At 51.6% G+C, this 15,585-nt stretch overlaps 5 protein-coding genes across 5 annotated transcripts; 2 read left to right on the top strand and 3 right to left on the bottom strand.

Moving 5' to 3' along the window:
* Positions 1-656: 656 nt before the first annotated feature.
* On the top strand, positions 657-3,370 carry ASPBRDRAFT_54244 (uncharacterized protein; the record flags this gene model as incomplete). The annotated part of the gene is made up of 6 exons (XM_067627201.1): positions 657-676; positions 839-867; positions 947-1,156; positions 1,224-1,794; positions 1,861-2,489; positions 2,547-3,370. 6 exons carry the CDS (start codon positions 657-659, stop codon positions 3,368-3,370), a joined length of 2,283 nt encoding a protein of 760 aa, XP_067479644.1.
* A 2,325-nt stretch (positions 3,371-5,695) lies between these two features.
* ASPBRDRAFT_123698 (8-oxoguanine glycosylase OGG1) lies at positions 5,696-7,100 on the bottom strand (the record flags this gene model as incomplete). Its single annotated transcript, XM_067617626.1, has 3 exons — positions 5,696-6,117; positions 6,180-6,931; positions 7,006-7,100. The coding sequence occupies 3 exons, from the start codon at positions 7,098-7,100 to the stop codon at positions 5,696-5,698; spliced, it is 1,269 nt and encodes a 422-aa protein (XP_067479645.1).
* A 203-nt stretch (positions 7,101-7,303) lies between these two features.
* On the top strand, positions 7,304-9,894 carry ASPBRDRAFT_42089 (splicing factor u2af large subunit). The gene is made up of 7 exons (XM_067624732.1): positions 7,304-7,507; positions 7,570-7,595; positions 7,655-8,210; positions 8,266-8,879; positions 8,928-9,189; positions 9,240-9,451; positions 9,503-9,894. Exons 1-7 carry the CDS (start codon positions 7,480-7,482, stop codon positions 9,527-9,529), a joined length of 1,725 nt encoding a protein of 574 aa, XP_067479646.1. The 5' UTR covers positions 7,304-7,479; the 3' UTR covers positions 9,530-9,894.
* A 1,711-nt stretch (positions 9,895-11,605) lies between these two features.
* gprM lies at positions 11,606-13,635 on the bottom strand. The gene is made up of 5 exons (XM_067627127.1): positions 13,437-13,635; positions 13,271-13,366; positions 13,051-13,205; positions 12,859-12,997; positions 11,606-12,804 (listed from the first exon to the last, which is right to left on the bottom strand). Exons 1-5 carry the CDS (start codon positions 13,510-13,512, stop codon positions 11,771-11,773), a joined length of 1,500 nt encoding a protein of 499 aa, XP_067479647.1. The 5' UTR covers positions 13,513-13,635; the 3' UTR covers positions 11,606-11,770.
* ASPBRDRAFT_42093 (uncharacterized protein) lies at positions 13,490-14,189 on the bottom strand. Its single transcript, XM_067624733.1, has one exon. It carries the CDS (start codon positions 14,124-14,126, stop codon positions 13,848-13,850), a length of 279 nt encoding a protein of 92 aa, XP_067479648.1. The 5' UTR covers positions 14,127-14,189; the 3' UTR covers positions 13,490-13,847.
* Positions 14,190-15,585: the final 1,396 nt, after the last annotated feature.

Consider the following 15,585-nt stretch of genomic DNA (forward strand, 5'->3'; position numbering starts at 1 on the left):
AGTCAGTACTTTCGTTGGTATGCGCGGACATGATCACATGAGGCACTTTTGGGAATTTTTCCCCGCAAGAGAACCGGAGCAACAAACTTGCGGGCAACGGAATTGGCCCAGACCTTCCCAAGTTCCCCCAAACGGGAGACACTGGGGAGTCTCCAGCTGGCACTAAACTCCTTCCACTGTGCACAGTAGGCACTAGAGTGACTAGACACTAAACACACTAAGGTCCCCCCCGCTTTTCTTTTTCGCCCGCCTGCTGCTTGTTTGCTTTTCTCTTCCCCCGTCCCGCTCTCTGTTGGTCCATGGGAAAAAGGAAGAAAAATAGAAGGGCAGAAAAAAAGCGGATGCAGTCAGCTCTGTAGCCGTCCTTTTTTTCGTGCTGCGCTTCTCCTTTTCGCGCCTCTTTGCGCTGCCTTGCGATCGTCCCCTGTTCGGCCTCCTGCGTCCTCCCTTCGTCTCTTCTTCCCCAGATAATCGCTCTCCGCCTCGGTTGTCGGGCCTAGTCGACTTTAGGGCGCCTTTCGGGCCAGTCTCGCTGGCTGACCTCGACTTGCTCACCTCTCTCTCTCTCTCTCATCCTCCCCCAGGGTCGTCGGTTATCGGTTCCCCACTGAGCTCTTTCGGATGCTGCAGCTCACCTGCCAGTGGTCCCAACCGGTATGCGATCCCGCACAGGCTGGTACGTTCAAGAATAAGACATCACTCCCTCTTCATGTCATATGTTGGGAAGATCGGGAACACCCGCCCCCCCGACCGACCTCCTAGCAACAATCGCCTTTGTCTTTCCTCTTCTGTGATATCTAGACACTGACTGTTTGGCCCTGTGCCACACCCTCCACAGCCTGACGTGTCGTACCCGGAAACTCAAATGTAAGTCTACAACCTTGCTTACCATCCCTGCGGCTGGGCCGAGATTACAGATACTAAGAGAAGGTGTTGTTGGGTCTAGGTGACGAGCAGAAACCCGAGTGCTCGCAGTGTCGGAAAGGCGGCAGGGTCTGTCGCCCCAGCGAGGGGATCGTCTTTCGCCATCAGCAAAATGCCTCGATGAACAAGGATCTGAGCGATGCCTCCACCGGACGTGGCACGCTGAAGGGGTTCTACTCGTATAAGAATACCTTTGATAAGGACAGTGTCTGGCTCGACATCCCCAAACATGGTATGGACGAGGAAATCATCCCCGCTGTGAGTCTCGCGAGTCTGACAATGCTCTGCCTTGCCTGTAGTCATCTTCGTCGATAACTCGGATCCCTATGCGGACGACCTTGAAGCTGCCCTGGGAGAATCCGAAGCCGCCATCCTGGCCGCAAATTCTCAGGCGCGTGCCTGGAGTGCCCAGCGCACTTCGTCCGCTGATGGCGAAACCCATGGCTTGGAGACTCTTTCAACCGTGGCAGCCCACGACCGCCTTTCTTATCCTTCCTTAGGCATCGATCAACAGTCCATCCCGTCAACCGACCACAGCGCATCTTTCAATAATGTCCCATCGACAGCATCATCAGACACTTCAACCCAGGTGCGCGGCGTCATCGCACCTCAGATTTCTCCTTCTCTCTCGATATCCTCCAACAATACCAATAATAATAATATCAACTTCCTTCTTAACCCTTCACAATCACGATCACCGCCTGTGGATCCCAGTCTTCAGCATGTACCAGAGCGTAGGAGCTCATCGTTGACCTCCAGGCCAGCTATGCCGCGAGCCACGTCTACCGATTTGAAGTCGGAGGCGCCCGCAGAAACGGACCACGAGGTTGCGTACCTCCTGAGACACTTTTCAGAAGCACCAGGACTTTGGTAGGTCTCCCCAACCACCACCACCACCACTACCCGGCTGAACATCGTTAATGGGATAAATGATAGGATGGATCTGTTCGATTTAGGCACCTATTTCGCATCATCCGTCCCGGTCAGGGCTCTCCGAAATCCACTGCTGAAATACGCCGCCTGTGCATATGCTGCGAAGCAACTGGGTCGCGTCAAAGGAACACAGGTGTCAACTGGCGGTGTCTATACTAGGCACCTCGCCAACAACGTAGATTGGTCCTGGTCTGGCGCCAAGTATTATGAAAAGGCCATCCAACTCTTAATGAAAGAATTGCAACCTGATAAAGGACCTCCGCCGCTGAGTACCCCAGAGGCGTTTGGGCAGTGGCAGGCCGCTGAGTTGTGTGAAGACCAAGAAAATCCTCGCAAGCGCAGGCGACGTTACTCGGACAGTCGGTTCTCAAAGGGGGTTCATTCGGATGAAATACTTGCTGCAACGGCCATACTGTCTGTATATGAGTTTTTAGATGCCACAGGGCCGGCGTGGAATCGCCATCTGAGCGGCGTGAAATCGTTGTTGGATGTTGCGGAGGTGGGAATGATGCCAGTTGAACAGCGCCATTCCCCCGGAGGAACAGCATTGCAACAAACTAAGCTATCGGGGCTCTCGAAGGCGAGAAAGGCGACCTTCTGGAACTTTGCACGACAGGATTACCTAGCTGCCTGTGAGTGCATCATGATCTGCAATGAGTGCCTTCCACTGTGCTAACTGAGTTTGGTAGTCATCAATGAGAGTCAGACCAGGTTAAACACGGACGACTTGGTGCTGTGGACCGAGGCGGGTCTCCAGATCGACAACATGGGCTTTGTACGCTCCAGTAATGCGACGGCGATGGGCTATCCAGACGACGAAGAGCCCATAAAGGAAGATCTTGTTTCGAATGGTTTAGTTTGGATTCTCTCAAAGATTGTTAACTTCATCAATGCTGGTGATAATGTCCAGTTGAACCACCCCGCCTCGTTGGGGCCGGGGCCTCTGGGTCTTTCGCAGCAGGTTTTGCTGGAGCGGTGGTACCGCCTGGAAGCTGAGCTCGATGCCTGGTATAATGGACTTCCTGAGACGTTCCAGCCTTGTGCTCGGGTTGCACTTTCCGGATTACCTCAGAATAAGGACAACGCGAAGTTTGACGCTGGCTCGCTGCACGAGGTCTGGTATAGCATACCTATGTGCTCCTCGGCGATGCAGCATTATCACATGGCTCGTATCCTCCTTCTCATAAATAAGCCGCATGAATCTACCAGCAGAAGGAGCACCATCGCTGATAGACTTAATTCATATCGCTCGATCGAGAGTGATATTCGCTTTCACAGCCGGGAAATTGTGGGGATCGCACTGGCTTGCCCAACCGGCTCGGTCCGCATCAATTCCCTCCAGCCGCTGTTTGTTAGTGGTCAGTGCCTGACGGAGCCCGGAGAACGGCGGACGGTCCTTGCCTTGCTTCACGGGATTGAAGCCGAACTCGGCTGGGCAACCGAGTATCGTGTAAATCAGTTACTCAGAGAATGGGGCTGGAACGAGGATTCTGCGAATGCAAGCGTCCCGTGAGGCCTCGAGAGGCAAGGCAATGCCCCTGAGTAATGCTGCTCATCTTTGAGACCTTTCGTTTCACCGATGAGCCACACCTAGACCTATGGCTTCAGGCCTCGCGATGGTCGTCATCACTTAGTCCAACCAGGTGGACCGAGTCATCTCAAGTCGACATCAGCGGGACTTGTAAATATCTGGTTTTACTACATCAACCGCCCGCCTGAAGGCCAAAGACAGTTATTCAGCCTGTCCCGGGCAAGCCAACCCGGAATCTGTTTTGAGAATCAGCCTGTTGTTCTGAATGATACCAATGTGTTGTGTTTTTAATTCATACCGTTGTACCAGAAACCACATGAATGCTAATGCCAGGGAAGAGAAGGCAAGAACGATGCATCTCTCACCCACTCACTACCATCACTTCTTTTCACATCGTGGATATGTGCTTTTCCTTTCTTGTACCATGAGTCTGTTATCAAGCCCATGTTGGCGGTTAGTACGGAGTAGCCATCGAGACAATATGATTCCCTCCAGCCCTTAAGGACGCAGCCAGCCTAGGAATAAGGAGACGGGAAGAAGCTCGAGCGCTGAAGTGGGCAGCAGGAAGAAGAGCAGCTAAGAAAAGAGACCGAGGGACCTGAGCCTCGAAATTTTGCGCCTGGGAATTGATTCGCCGTCAGGCACTCGGCAGAGTTGCCTGCACCTTCCACATCTGGCAGCTGCAACATCGGGATGCACGTGCCGCCGTTCAGCCTTCCCGCCTCCTGATGGAGTCAACTCACTTTACTCTTCCCAGTAGCTCTCCCTCTCCATCATCCAACATCATTGGAGCTTAACACCCCTCGAAAACTGGAGATCGAGAAGAAGCGACCATCCCAGTCATTCACACCTCCTCTTCATCAACTCATCATGCCAGTAGGGGTGGATTTTGCTTCTGAAATTCTGCACACATATCGGCAACACCATCAAGCCTGTTGATGATCGCCATGGTCGCTACGGAAGGTTAACCGATCATCAATTTGCCCCGCGACCCTCTTTCTTGTGCTCTTCAAGGTTCAGACATCATCGTCATTATCGTCGGGTCCTTCAACGATCTTCGCCTTGTTCCTTGGTTGCGTTGCGGCCCTTGCCCACTTTTTCCCCTCCTCCCCCTCCGCCCATCATGTTGCAGATACATAAGTCGAGAGACCGAGTTACTGAAAGGTGTGGAACAGGCACCCTCCGACCATTCCGATTCTCACCGCAAACCCTATTGATCTACTCATTTATTTGCCCTCCGTACTCGATCCTACACAGTAGAAACTGCTCTTGTTGATATTGTCACGATCTAACTACCAAGTAAGAAGTATCACCGATCATAGCCGGCGTGCAGGAAAGTGTTCCGACCGGCTAGCTGGCTTGGTTTTCTCTGTGAAGGGGGTTGATTCGCTGGCCTTGTGGAGTAAGTTGTTGGCTTAGTGTAGCTTAGTAGTTGGCCTACTTGCCTTACTAGATAGAACACGGAGTAGGTATTCGGTAACTATTCTGCAGCAATAGCAATATATATTAATTTGATTCTGCACACTTAGCCTACTTTACTACCAACTAGTCTACTGGCTCAGTACTTGGAGTATTGCTGGTTGCTTTCGGGTGAGCGGGATGATCCTAGTAGTTACCGTACCCTACTAACTAGTCTTTCTACTCTGTACATACTCCGTAGACAACTAATCCCTCCATGGTGAATCAAACCGAACTGAAAAAGTAGAATATCATTGGATTCCCCAGACAGGAAAGCAATACATACAGAGTACATAGTCCCGAACTTTTCGGATTCCCCGAAGTAGTAATCCGAAGCAGAAGCAGTAGCCCTGAGAGATAGTAGTAACTGAGAAGTAACTAGGTACCTAGCTATCACACTCACCCACCACCCACCCACCATCCTTTGGAGTACTTAGCTAATTCCAAGAAAGCAAGAATCCGGTTTAGGTTGCTTTGCTTGATGATCCTGATGGGTTTATCTTGTTTGTTTTTATTGGTGAGGGGTAAATGCAAAGTAATCTGAGACAAGGTGGTGGTAGTTTCACGTGCATGGTGTGGGAGATAATGACTTTGTTATAATGTAGTACAATTGATTGTCTTGGTGGAGATGGTGCACTCCTTACTAGATAGTATCACTCTGTGGAAATGTGATTATGTAGTGTGTTGGTGTTGTCTCATTTGAATGGGTCGTGGCTTGAGACATTATGTCTTTGGAAATCAGGTTTCTTTCCCATTGCTAAACAGGATAGATATTGCAAGTAATCTGGATTTTGGATTATAGGTCTATAGTACTAAATAGTGGATGGTATTGTACAAAGAGGGTATTAATCATTTCTTCCGGAGTCGCTTCGACATCCTCCTTGTTGTTGTGGTCTGCGCAGCTTGTACGATGGTGTTCAGTTTCTCCTTTTCCTTGGTCTCATCTTCTTCCTCGACTTTCACTTCCTCGTCTATAGGTCTCTTTGTAGGCACCGCAATCGCCGTAGTGACCTTTGTCTCCACCTCGACATTCTCCTTGTCGTCTTTCTCATCCTTCACATCTACCTTCACTTCCATCTTCTTCAACGTAGTAGCAGCCAACCGATCCGAAAAGGTCCTCAGATCCGCCGTGAACAGCACACTATGCGCCCATCCAGCTTCTTTGCCCCAGAGTTTGCGGAAATGATTTCCCACAGCATCATAAGTAACCTTCGTCAGGGACTTGTTCCCCCCCTTTCCAAACTTGTAGTCTCTCTGCGCGATTTGCCAGACTAAACCACAACACCATTAGTAACTCAACCAGGCCAAACGGGAACAGAGCGAGGTAACAAACCGTGCGTATCGACCGGAACAGACTCCCCCCATCCCAATCCCATCAAGCACACACAATCCGCAACCTTAGGCCCAACGCCCTGCAACTCAAGTAACTTTTCATGCGCCTCGCGATACCCTTCCCTCCCCTCAGGCTTCATCTCACCCGCCGGCGCAGCTTCCACCCCCCAGGGCGGACACTCCGGGTTACATAGCGAATCCAACCACCCGGCCTCCCGCTCCTTGGCCACCATCACCGCCGTCTGATAGATATATTTGGCGCGATACCCGAACCCCAACCCGCGCAGCTTACCCTCCACGTCGTGGTCGGTGAGGGCATCCGGGGCCGGGAAACCGTGATAGGCGCGGCCATTGACGGACGCAATGAAAGGGCCGTAGTTGATGCAGAGCTTCTCGACCATCTGCGAAATGCGCGCGATGTTGTTGTTGCTGCTGCAGATGAAGGAGATCAGGGCTTCCCAGGCGTCTTGGCGCAGGATGCGGATGCCGGTGAACTGGGGGGCTTTCTTGCGGAAATTGGGGTCTTGGGCGGACCATTCGCTGTAGAGGGAGGTGAGGTTGGCGGAGAGGTTGAAGTAGTGGGTTAGGAGGGAGAGAGTGCTGTCCTCGTCATTGCTTCTGGGCTTGGGAGATTGGGGGTGGGAGGTGGTGCGGTAGGTTCTGTAGTAAAGGTGGGTTGGGTCTTGTTTGAGAGATAGAAGACGACCGTGGAGAACGCAGCGCCATTCATCCGTGTCGGGGACATTGTGCCATCTGTAGATGAGATAGGAGTCTGATTAGATGGTATGTCCGGGGAAAACGAGGAGGGTACTTGCGGTTTTTGTTACCGAAAAGATTGACCACAGCGTAAAGTGGTGTTGATGCAGAGCTCATTGAGACTCACGGGCAACTTGCGCCATTCTGAAAAGGCACCGACAGTCATGATTTGGGCGAATTGAGCATGTATCGGCCTGTCGCTGAGGAAGGCGAATGGATAGATACTTGAAAGTCACGATAAATCGCGATAAGTTGATTCTGCCAGCAAGATTGGCCGACACAGCAGGCGGTCAGGACTCCGCAGACAGGAGGCGCTAACCAATTCGGACGGGAGTGTCGCCGATCGTCACCTGCGAGTTTTCCCTCCAGCGCAGCTCTTACTTTCTCCCCGATCACCCTACTTCCATCCTTCAGTGCCATCGAGCTTACCTTTCGGAGTGTTGTGATCGTGTTGGATCCCTCTCCGACCATTATCCGCTGTTCATCCCTTTCGCCACGTGGGACGGGAAAAAAGGAGCCAAAGAAATATTGCCGGAGCTTTCAGAATGAACGGCGATACGTACACGTCCAGAGGTGAGCTTCATCTTCACCATACTATTTACTATCACGTATAATGTCTAACAGATATGTCGCAGATTCTGGTCGCCCTAGGGACTACTACGTGAGTGAAAATAAAACAAGGGTGTGTCTGCCCCGGAGCTAACTGAAGTGAAACGATAGCGCGAAGAGCGTCGCGAGCGCGGCGGCGACAGACCGGAGAGACCAGAGAGAGCGGAGCGAGGAGAGAGAAGGCGTTCGAGGTCCCCCCACTACGGCTCCAGAAGCTCCCGACGCGAATTTGAGGTAGATTCGTATTCGTCCAGCCGCGACTACCGTGCCAGAGAACGCGAGGACCGTTATTCTAGCCGCAGAGACGACCGGGAATGGGATCGGGATCGCGGCGATCGCCGACGCAGAGAATACGACGATAGACCTTCCCGCCGCGAGAGAGGAGACAGAGATCTGTTCGAGGAAAGACCCCGACGGGAAGGCAGGGGAGACCGCGAGCGTGAGCGTGGTGAGCGTGGTGAGCGTGGAGAACGTGGTGAGCGTGGGGATCGCGACCGTGGCGAGCGAAGGGAGCGGAGAAGGAGTGCGTCGCCTCCTCGAAAGAGGGAGCCTACACCCGATCTCACAGATATCGTGTCGGTGTTGGATCGGAAACGTCGCTTGACGCAGTGGGATATTAAGCCCCCGGGCTACGAGAATGTTACTGCCGAGCAGGCGAAGCTGTCAGGTGAGATCAGAGTGTTTCGATTGATATCTATATGGTCTAACAAGGTCATTTTCAGGCATGTTCCCTCTCCCTGGAGCGCCCCGACAGCAGCCGATGGACCCCAGCCGTCTTCAAGCTTTCATGAACCAGCCCGCCGGCGGCAACGCGGACACGTCTACCCTCAAGCCTTCCAACTCTCGCCAGGCCAAACGTCTTTTTGTCTACAATGTGCCCCAGAATGTCACCGGAGAGACCCTTTTGGCCTTTTTCAACGTCCAGCTCAACGGTCTCAACGTTATCCAGAGCGTGGATCCCTGTATCTCGGCCCAGGTGGCCCAGGACCATTCGTTCGCCCTGCTCGAATTCAAGTCGCCCAATGACGCTACAGTTGCGCTTGCTTTCGACGGAATAGCGATGGAGGAACACGAAGCCGCTGGCAACGGTGCCGCTAATGGTGCCGCGCAGGGCCTGGAAGTGCGGCGACCCAAGGATTACATTGTCCCTGGCGGAGCAGAGCAGGAATACCAGGAAGGCGTTTTGTTGAATGAGGTTCCTGACTCTCCCAACAAGATCTGCGTGTCCAACATTCCCAACTACATCCCTGAAGAGCCGGTGACGATGCTTCTGAAGTCGTTCGGAGAGCTCAAGTCGTTTGTTTTGGTGAAGGACAGTTCTACGGAGGAGTCTAGGGTAAGTTCTCACCAAATGGCTGGGGGAAGTGTATACTGACATGAGCAGGGCATTGCATTCTGCGAGTACGCTGATCCTTCGGCGACAACCATCGCGGTGGAGGGGCTCAATGGCATGGAGCTGGGCGACAGGCATCTCAAGGTGGTGCGCGCCAGTATCGGAATGACACAGGCTGCAGGCCTCGACATGGGCGTCAACGCGATGTCGATGTTCGCCAAGACGACGTCCCAGGACCTAGAGACTAGCCGCGTGTTGCAGTTGCTCAACATGGTGACGCCGGAGGAGTTGATGGACCCTGAGGATTACGAAGGTAAGCTTTCACCATGCGTGTGTAAGATGTACATCCACTGACAGGAATAGAAATCTGCGACGACGTACGCGATGAGTGCTCCAAGTACGGCACTGTAGTCGAGCTGAAGGTACCCCGTCCGACAGGCGGCAGCCGACAGTCGCCGGGAGTGGGCAAGATCTTCGTCAAGTTCGATACGGTGGAATCGACGACGAATGCTCTGAAGGCGCTTGCGGGCAGGAAGTTTTCGGACCGGACTGTGGTTACAACCTACTTTTCCGAGGTGAGATCCACTCCTAATTCAGTGGTTGTGGTGACATGCTAACTTGTGCAGGAAAACTTCGACGTCAACGCATGGTAATGTAGGATGGACGGTTCATACACATATCCCAGTTTTCAATTATACTCATTTCCTTTGTTCTTTTTTTCCATTGCCACTTCATGACGCGTAATTGATTCAAGGCCGACGATGCCTGGGGCAGGCGATGCAAACAATCTGTACTGGAAGTTAAGATACTGGAGAACGGGGGAGTGGAACAGTGATTGGTTGTTGAGATGCGCTTTTTGAGTTCTACTGTGCAGGGGGTTACGATGTATCATAGCGAATGAACTTGGATCTTGACAAGCTTTACACCTGCGTACTGTGTGTGGATGGATACTTGCTGGGTACTTTGGAAGTTATTCCAGATACATCCACATGTTGCCGAGTTAATAGTAAAGAAAAACCCTCATCACTATCACGATCATATCACTCCGCACGGGTTCACCCGAGGCGATCTTACCCATCAGTTAGTAGTCAGTCAGTCAGTAGTGAACTGCCCACTTGCCGAACCCAACAGCATAGTAGTTTGCTAACTAGCTATCCTCGGCACATACACTCCCCAGTCCCCATAACTAGTTACATGCATGCAGACAACCGAGGACGATCGATGCCGTAGTAGAGTGAACCCCGAAGGATGATCACTCTGGTCCCCGACGGTTAGTCTGTTTAGCAGAAAACGAGTAATAAGTTAAGTTTCCACCGTTGACTCTGCATCTACTAACTATCTAGATGAAAATACTTGGATGAGGTAGTACTGTAGTGGGTTAAATATACGCATAGTAGTATAGCCCCCACACACATAGTAAAAGGTACATGGGCCCTTAGTTCAACACCCATATACACAATCACACAGTGAACACTAGTATCTACTTAGTTATATAAAATAATAAGCACTACTACTATTGCCACAATTATCCCTCAACTTGTTTGTATCCAAACCCCGATGAATTCACTAAGTAGTAGCTAACTACTTCTAGTTCAACTCCTGTAATATATTCCCCAGGTCTGTGCGTCAGGGAAGGATCTCTCACCCGCTAACTACTACCCTTCTGTCCTGAATCTGATGCTCGGTTGGAACGGAGTACTCCGTTCTGGCCGATTCCCTGGCCAATTTCCCCGCGGGGGTTTAATTCCATAGAGTAGCTACGCGAACCCAGTTCCTGCATCAACCATGTTCCACAGACAGTTACTAGTAATTGCCTAGATCTTATGGAATAGAATGAAACAAAAGAAACCCCACCAGAATACGAAAAATATTACAAGCCCAGAAAAAGACAATACACCTTGTAGATAGGAAGTAAGCAGTACACCTCATACGGGGATGACTACCTAATCGGTTTAGTATAGCTTTGCTTACTTACAGGGTAGTCTAGGGTATGGAATGCTCCATCCATCCATCCGATGCCGGAGTGCCGTGCCATGCTATGCCAGCCATCAACATAAACGATTTCGCCGAGGATAGAAATTGACCGTGTGTGTGTGCGTGTGTGTGCACCCTGCCTCGGCATGGTCAATCAGTCCCAACTCCCAACATTTTATGTCCTGCAACAAGAACGAATAATCAAGGTGGTGATCTGTCGATCTGATCGAATGAGAAGTCAAAGGATGTATGCAAAGCAAGGGCGAACTCTTACCTACCTAGTTAGATCATGAAATGAAAGAGGAGGAGAAAAGATAGTCGTGTTACTTCACAATGCTACCTAAGTAATCACTTAGAGAGAAAAAAAAAGAGGGGAAACTAGGCCAAGAGATTCTAGACCAAAGAGAAATAACGGTGGTGCCATTAGCATTAGCATTAGTCCTGCGGGGATTATGATATAACTAGTTAGTTAGCCGAAAGGATTCAAAATTCAATTCATTATGCTGATTGCTGACTGCAGTCTGCCAGACCGTTGGGGGGGGGGAAGTTAAGGTTTGGGGGTGGACCGGTGTAACTACTGTACTACACTAATTTACTATTATAGTGGCATTTACAGGATGGCCGGTTAATTTCCACTCAGTTGGGAACTCAGAAAATTAGGTAGTTAGGATATTGATGTATGTGTAGTGGTAATGTATTTCTTTTCTTTCTCTAGTTAAGGGTATACTGTATACATACAACCATTAATCAATCAGTCAATCAATCAATGCATAAGGGTATATAAGAATGTCAAATCCAGCCGTAAACAGTCAGTAGTTTCACATCACACAATAAGAAGAAATAATAATAATGTAGAGCAGCTTTTCCATGCGCCCCATGCTATTTCCCACAAAACGCCAATTCCACACCCCACCACTGCATTATATCGACCCCTTCTGTGAATGACTCTTGGCAAACGTAGCTTCCGGATCCCAATCACGTTCTGGGCCACCCTGCGTCGCACTAGGTGGTCTCGGGGATGAGAAACTCATCGAAGGTCGTACATAGCGAGCCTCACGGCCGTAGTGCTGTCCTCCCTTCGCCTCGGGACTACGGGCGCCCATTGTCCGCGCGGGACTCGGGGACCGTACGACCGGTTCGGGGGTTTTGTATGGGGGCAGACTCGATCCCGAGATCATCTCGTAGGCGCGAGGATCGGGCGTCCTGCGGGCATCGACGGAGACGAACTCAATAGGCGGAGTAACGCGAGACTTGAAGAACTCGGCCCAACCGACGAAGATCGAAGGACGAGCATAGAGGACGAAGTTCCAGAAGCCGACCGTGGCCAGAAGGATCAGTACAGCGAGGAGGGTCGCTTTGTTCGGGACGATAGCGAGGGCTTCACTGTAGCATTTCTGGGTGTCGCCTTTCGTTTCGACGAGACAGGTGAGCCAGGGGGTGGCGAGTTTCGCGTTGGCGGTGGTGGTCGTGAGATGGTCATCCATTTTGATGAAGACCACGGCGAAGAAGATGACGTTGGTGAGGATGACAAGGACCAGGGCGACGCCGCGCCATTGGAGTTGCAGGACGCGACGGACGCGACGGTAGGCTTGACGGGCTGAGACGGTGCGGACGCTGGCGGAGTAGGAGGGGAGGCCGGAGCTGGTGGTGGAGGTCTCTTGGTCGTAGAGGGATTTGACGTAGACGTAGATGCAGTAGACGAGGGTGGCGAATTGGAGGAAGAGGGATGCTCCGGCGAAGGCGACGACGGGCGCCCAGTAGTCGTTGTTGCTGTCGTGGACGTTGATGTGGCAGACGGTGCCGAAGCGGAAGGATACTCCCGTTAAAATGAGCATCTCCGTCAGTCCCACGGCGGGGATGCCCCAGCCCAGGATGAGTGCTGTCCACATGAACTTCGGACCGAGCATGATTTCCCAGCAGACTTGGAGGTGGAAGGCTAGTGTGCGGATGAAACCTGCAAGTTGTTGGTTAGTGATTATTGGAGGAGAAGGATGAAGTGGAGGCATACTGAATACGACGCATACCCAGCCCCCGAAGAGGAGGAGGGCTCCGGTAAAGGCACACGACAGGTCAGTATGCATGTCATTCGGCGTGATTTGGTTGTAGCATTGCTCTGGTTTGACTCCTAGCGGGATGATGAAGGCGATCTGGGATGGGGTTAGAATACAAGGCCGTTGATGCGAGATGGCAGTTTACCCACCTCCATACAGCAGATTCCCAGGGTGAAGCAGATGCTCAGGTAATGACGATGCGTCCATTTAGGGGGCAGCACGGCGAATGAGACCAGGAGGAAGATGCACAGGGGCAATGTAGCGACACCAAGCCAACTGGCGACCTTGGTTTGGGAGATCAATTCTGAATGCGACAACATTCTTGTTAGCTAGGGCTCTTCGGACCATGAGGGTGTGTGGCAGACATACTTTCGCCATAGGTCCATTCTGCTAAGGGACATGGAAGACAGCAAGAGACCATGCCATACTCTGTAGTAATCTCCTCACAAAACCGTCCATCAATGACTGCGATAAAGCACACGATCAGTTCTGTCACCGGCAATTGGGTCCACACTAGCAGCAAGGGATAGCGTACATCCACCGGTTGATGGGAACAGTGACTCCTGGAGGAACGGAGTCGGACAATATCCCGACATTGTTTGGTTGGCCATCGTGTCAGCCGGCCTTGATAGCTTTCTTCAAGAATAATCGTTGTGAATGCGCGAGAGATGCGATAGAGGCCCGGAGAGGCTCATGTCCTGTCCTTTCGGGGGAGGCAAATGAGTGGCGGAAATTATCAACAATAGTACTACTGTACTAGTGACTGTGCCAGGCGTGGTTACCCCGCGCAAGAGGCTCACGGCCGTGGAACGATTGATATCGATCGAACAGACAGCCTTGCGGTTTTAATCTATCGCATGATACTAGAAAGAGAGGGGAGTAAGAGGCAGGTGGGCGCGGACGGGCATGGGGGGCAAGAGTGGGAAAGGCTGATCAGATATACTAACTACGAGCTAGGGCAATGGATGATGTACCGACGACCACAAAGATGGTACCGTCTGGGTACCACTAGAGGATTGGTTGGGGGCAATGGCCATGAACTGATAGGAGGTCCGTTCACCCCAAGAGCAACGCAGCGTCGCCATGGTCTGGGACGTCGCTCATTGGATTCTGACGACAGACGGTGGGAATCCCCTCCATGGCTCGGAACGGCGAGACTGAGAGGGAGACTGGAAGAAAGAGACAGAGAGAGAGAGACTACGGTAAGGTTTGGCACCAGGGGCATCGATGGACTTGGTGGAGTCGTTGCAATCCATTCGAGTGGCTTTGTGCGACAACGCCCATTCTGGGCAAAGAGAGGCACTCCGTCGGGGTTCCAAGTGCTTGGGAGGCGTACGGAGTAGAGGGCTAGAGGCAGCAAAGAAAATAGAAAATAAGATAATAAAAATAATAAAATCCAAAAGAAAGCGAGCTAGTGAGTAGCATCGGGGACCAAGTGGAATCAGGAGGGAGACGGTGGTAGGGCAAAGACTGGGAGCGGGGAATCAGATGCCGTCGCCGCGGACGTTGGTTAACTTTGGTTAACTTGGTTGACTTTGCTTGACACTGGCTTCGACGGATGATGACTGCTAACGCCTTTGGGTATATTGGCGATGCCTGCATTTGCATGGATCGGAGTGCTTTCGCCTTGCTGATTGGCCGCCCAAGTACCGACTGGACCTGCTCCGTCGCTTTTCGACGGGCTTTTTTCCTTTTCGTTTAGATACGGTTTTTTGACTGAGTCGGCTAGTAAGAGGGGAGACCCACTAAGCTATCCATATTCCATGGATCTCTCGGGGGAGGCTTCCATAAATTCTCTTAGTGATGAGATAGTGAGCCAGTGATTCCTCTTGGGGTATGAAACTCACTAGTCTAGGCTATCTTTTCATGAGGGGGGAGTCATCCATCCTAAACGTTAGTGACAAGTTATCCGCAGCCTCTTCCTGCGCGTGCTGGTTTAGGGCACATTAACAATCCCATTATATTCTACTCTGAGTAGTCAAGTCAGTACTTCTTTTGCATGCTGCATCTGGCTGGGTGGTGTCCCCATTTTCGGGCAGGAGTTGCTCTACGAATTTGTCTTCATCTCGTATATTATGGAGCACATCACATCGTCCCTACTGCAGGATGATTATTGGCCCGTCTTACGTTTTTCTTCCCACAATTCCCTCGGAAGGTAAAAAATTCTAAAATATTCTCTTGGACTGGCCAGCCAGCCTGCAGTCAAGAAAACTCAGCAATCATCCGCGTACCTTACAGCGAGGGCTTCTTGCTTAGTGCGTCGGGAGGGCTTCGTATGCAGGCAGGGGTTGAGTGCAGAGAGCGGTGCGATCAACTTCCACCATACCCAAACCAGCAACCTTCCCAGTCCCCAGCCACTAAAACACCTCATCCTGGTCGTTTTGAGTTTGACCGGCTTCGCACGAGTGTCGCGACGATTACTGCCTGTATCCATCGTAGTCTAGTCTGCAGTAGTCACCCTTGCCCCTGGGTGAGGGTCGACCTGCCACGAGAGTCTAAACAGAAAATACTCCATCGCCGCTGACTCGAAAGTGGTTCCATGGAAGGTTGAATGGTCTTCTTCTGGTCACGTTACATAACTCCCAGGGTTTACTCTGTGCGATGTTGCAGTTATTATCTTGGTTTTGTTTTCCCCCTCCCACTCCCTGGTCGCTCAATCTTGAGCCATCTGATACCTGGTGTGA

The sequence above is a fragment of the Aspergillus brasiliensis genome (assembly GCF_001889945.1).
Source record: "Aspergillus brasiliensis CBS 101740 unplaced genomic scaffold ASPBRscaffold_5, whole genome shotgun sequence".
In the NCBI taxonomy this organism is placed as follows: domain Eukaryota; kingdom Fungi; phylum Ascomycota; class Eurotiomycetes; order Eurotiales; family Aspergillaceae; genus Aspergillus; species Aspergillus brasiliensis.

Bases quoted from the DNA above. Each gene is read 5' to 3' on its own strand.
- ASPBRDRAFT_42089 (XM_067624732.1), top strand. From the start codon at position 7,480: ATGAACGGCGATACGTACACGTCCAGAG. The intron at 8,211-8,265 runs GTGAGATCAGAG...GGTCATTTTCAG, and splicing joins CGAGCAGGCGAAGCTGTCAG to GCATGTTCCCTCTCCCTGGA. The intron at 9,190-9,239 runs GTAAGCTTTCAC...TGACAGGAATAG, and splicing joins GGACCCTGAGGATTACGAAG to AAATCTGCGACGACGTACGC.
- gprM (XM_067627127.1), bottom strand. From the start codon at position 13,512: ATGGCCAACCAAACAATGTCGGGATATTGTCCGACTCCGTTCCTCCAG. The intron at 12,998-13,050 runs GTGGGTAAACTG...ACCCCATCCCAG, and splicing joins TGGGAATCTGCTGTATGGAG to ATCGCCTTCATCATCCCGCT. The intron at 12,805-12,858 runs GTATGCCTCCAC...AACAACTTGCAG, and splicing joins CTGGGTATGCGTCGTATTCA to GTTTCATCCGCACACTAGCC.
- ASPBRDRAFT_42093 (XM_067624733.1), bottom strand. From the start codon at position 14,126: ATGCCCCTGGTGCCAAACCTTACCGTAGTCTCTCTCTCTCTGTCTCTT.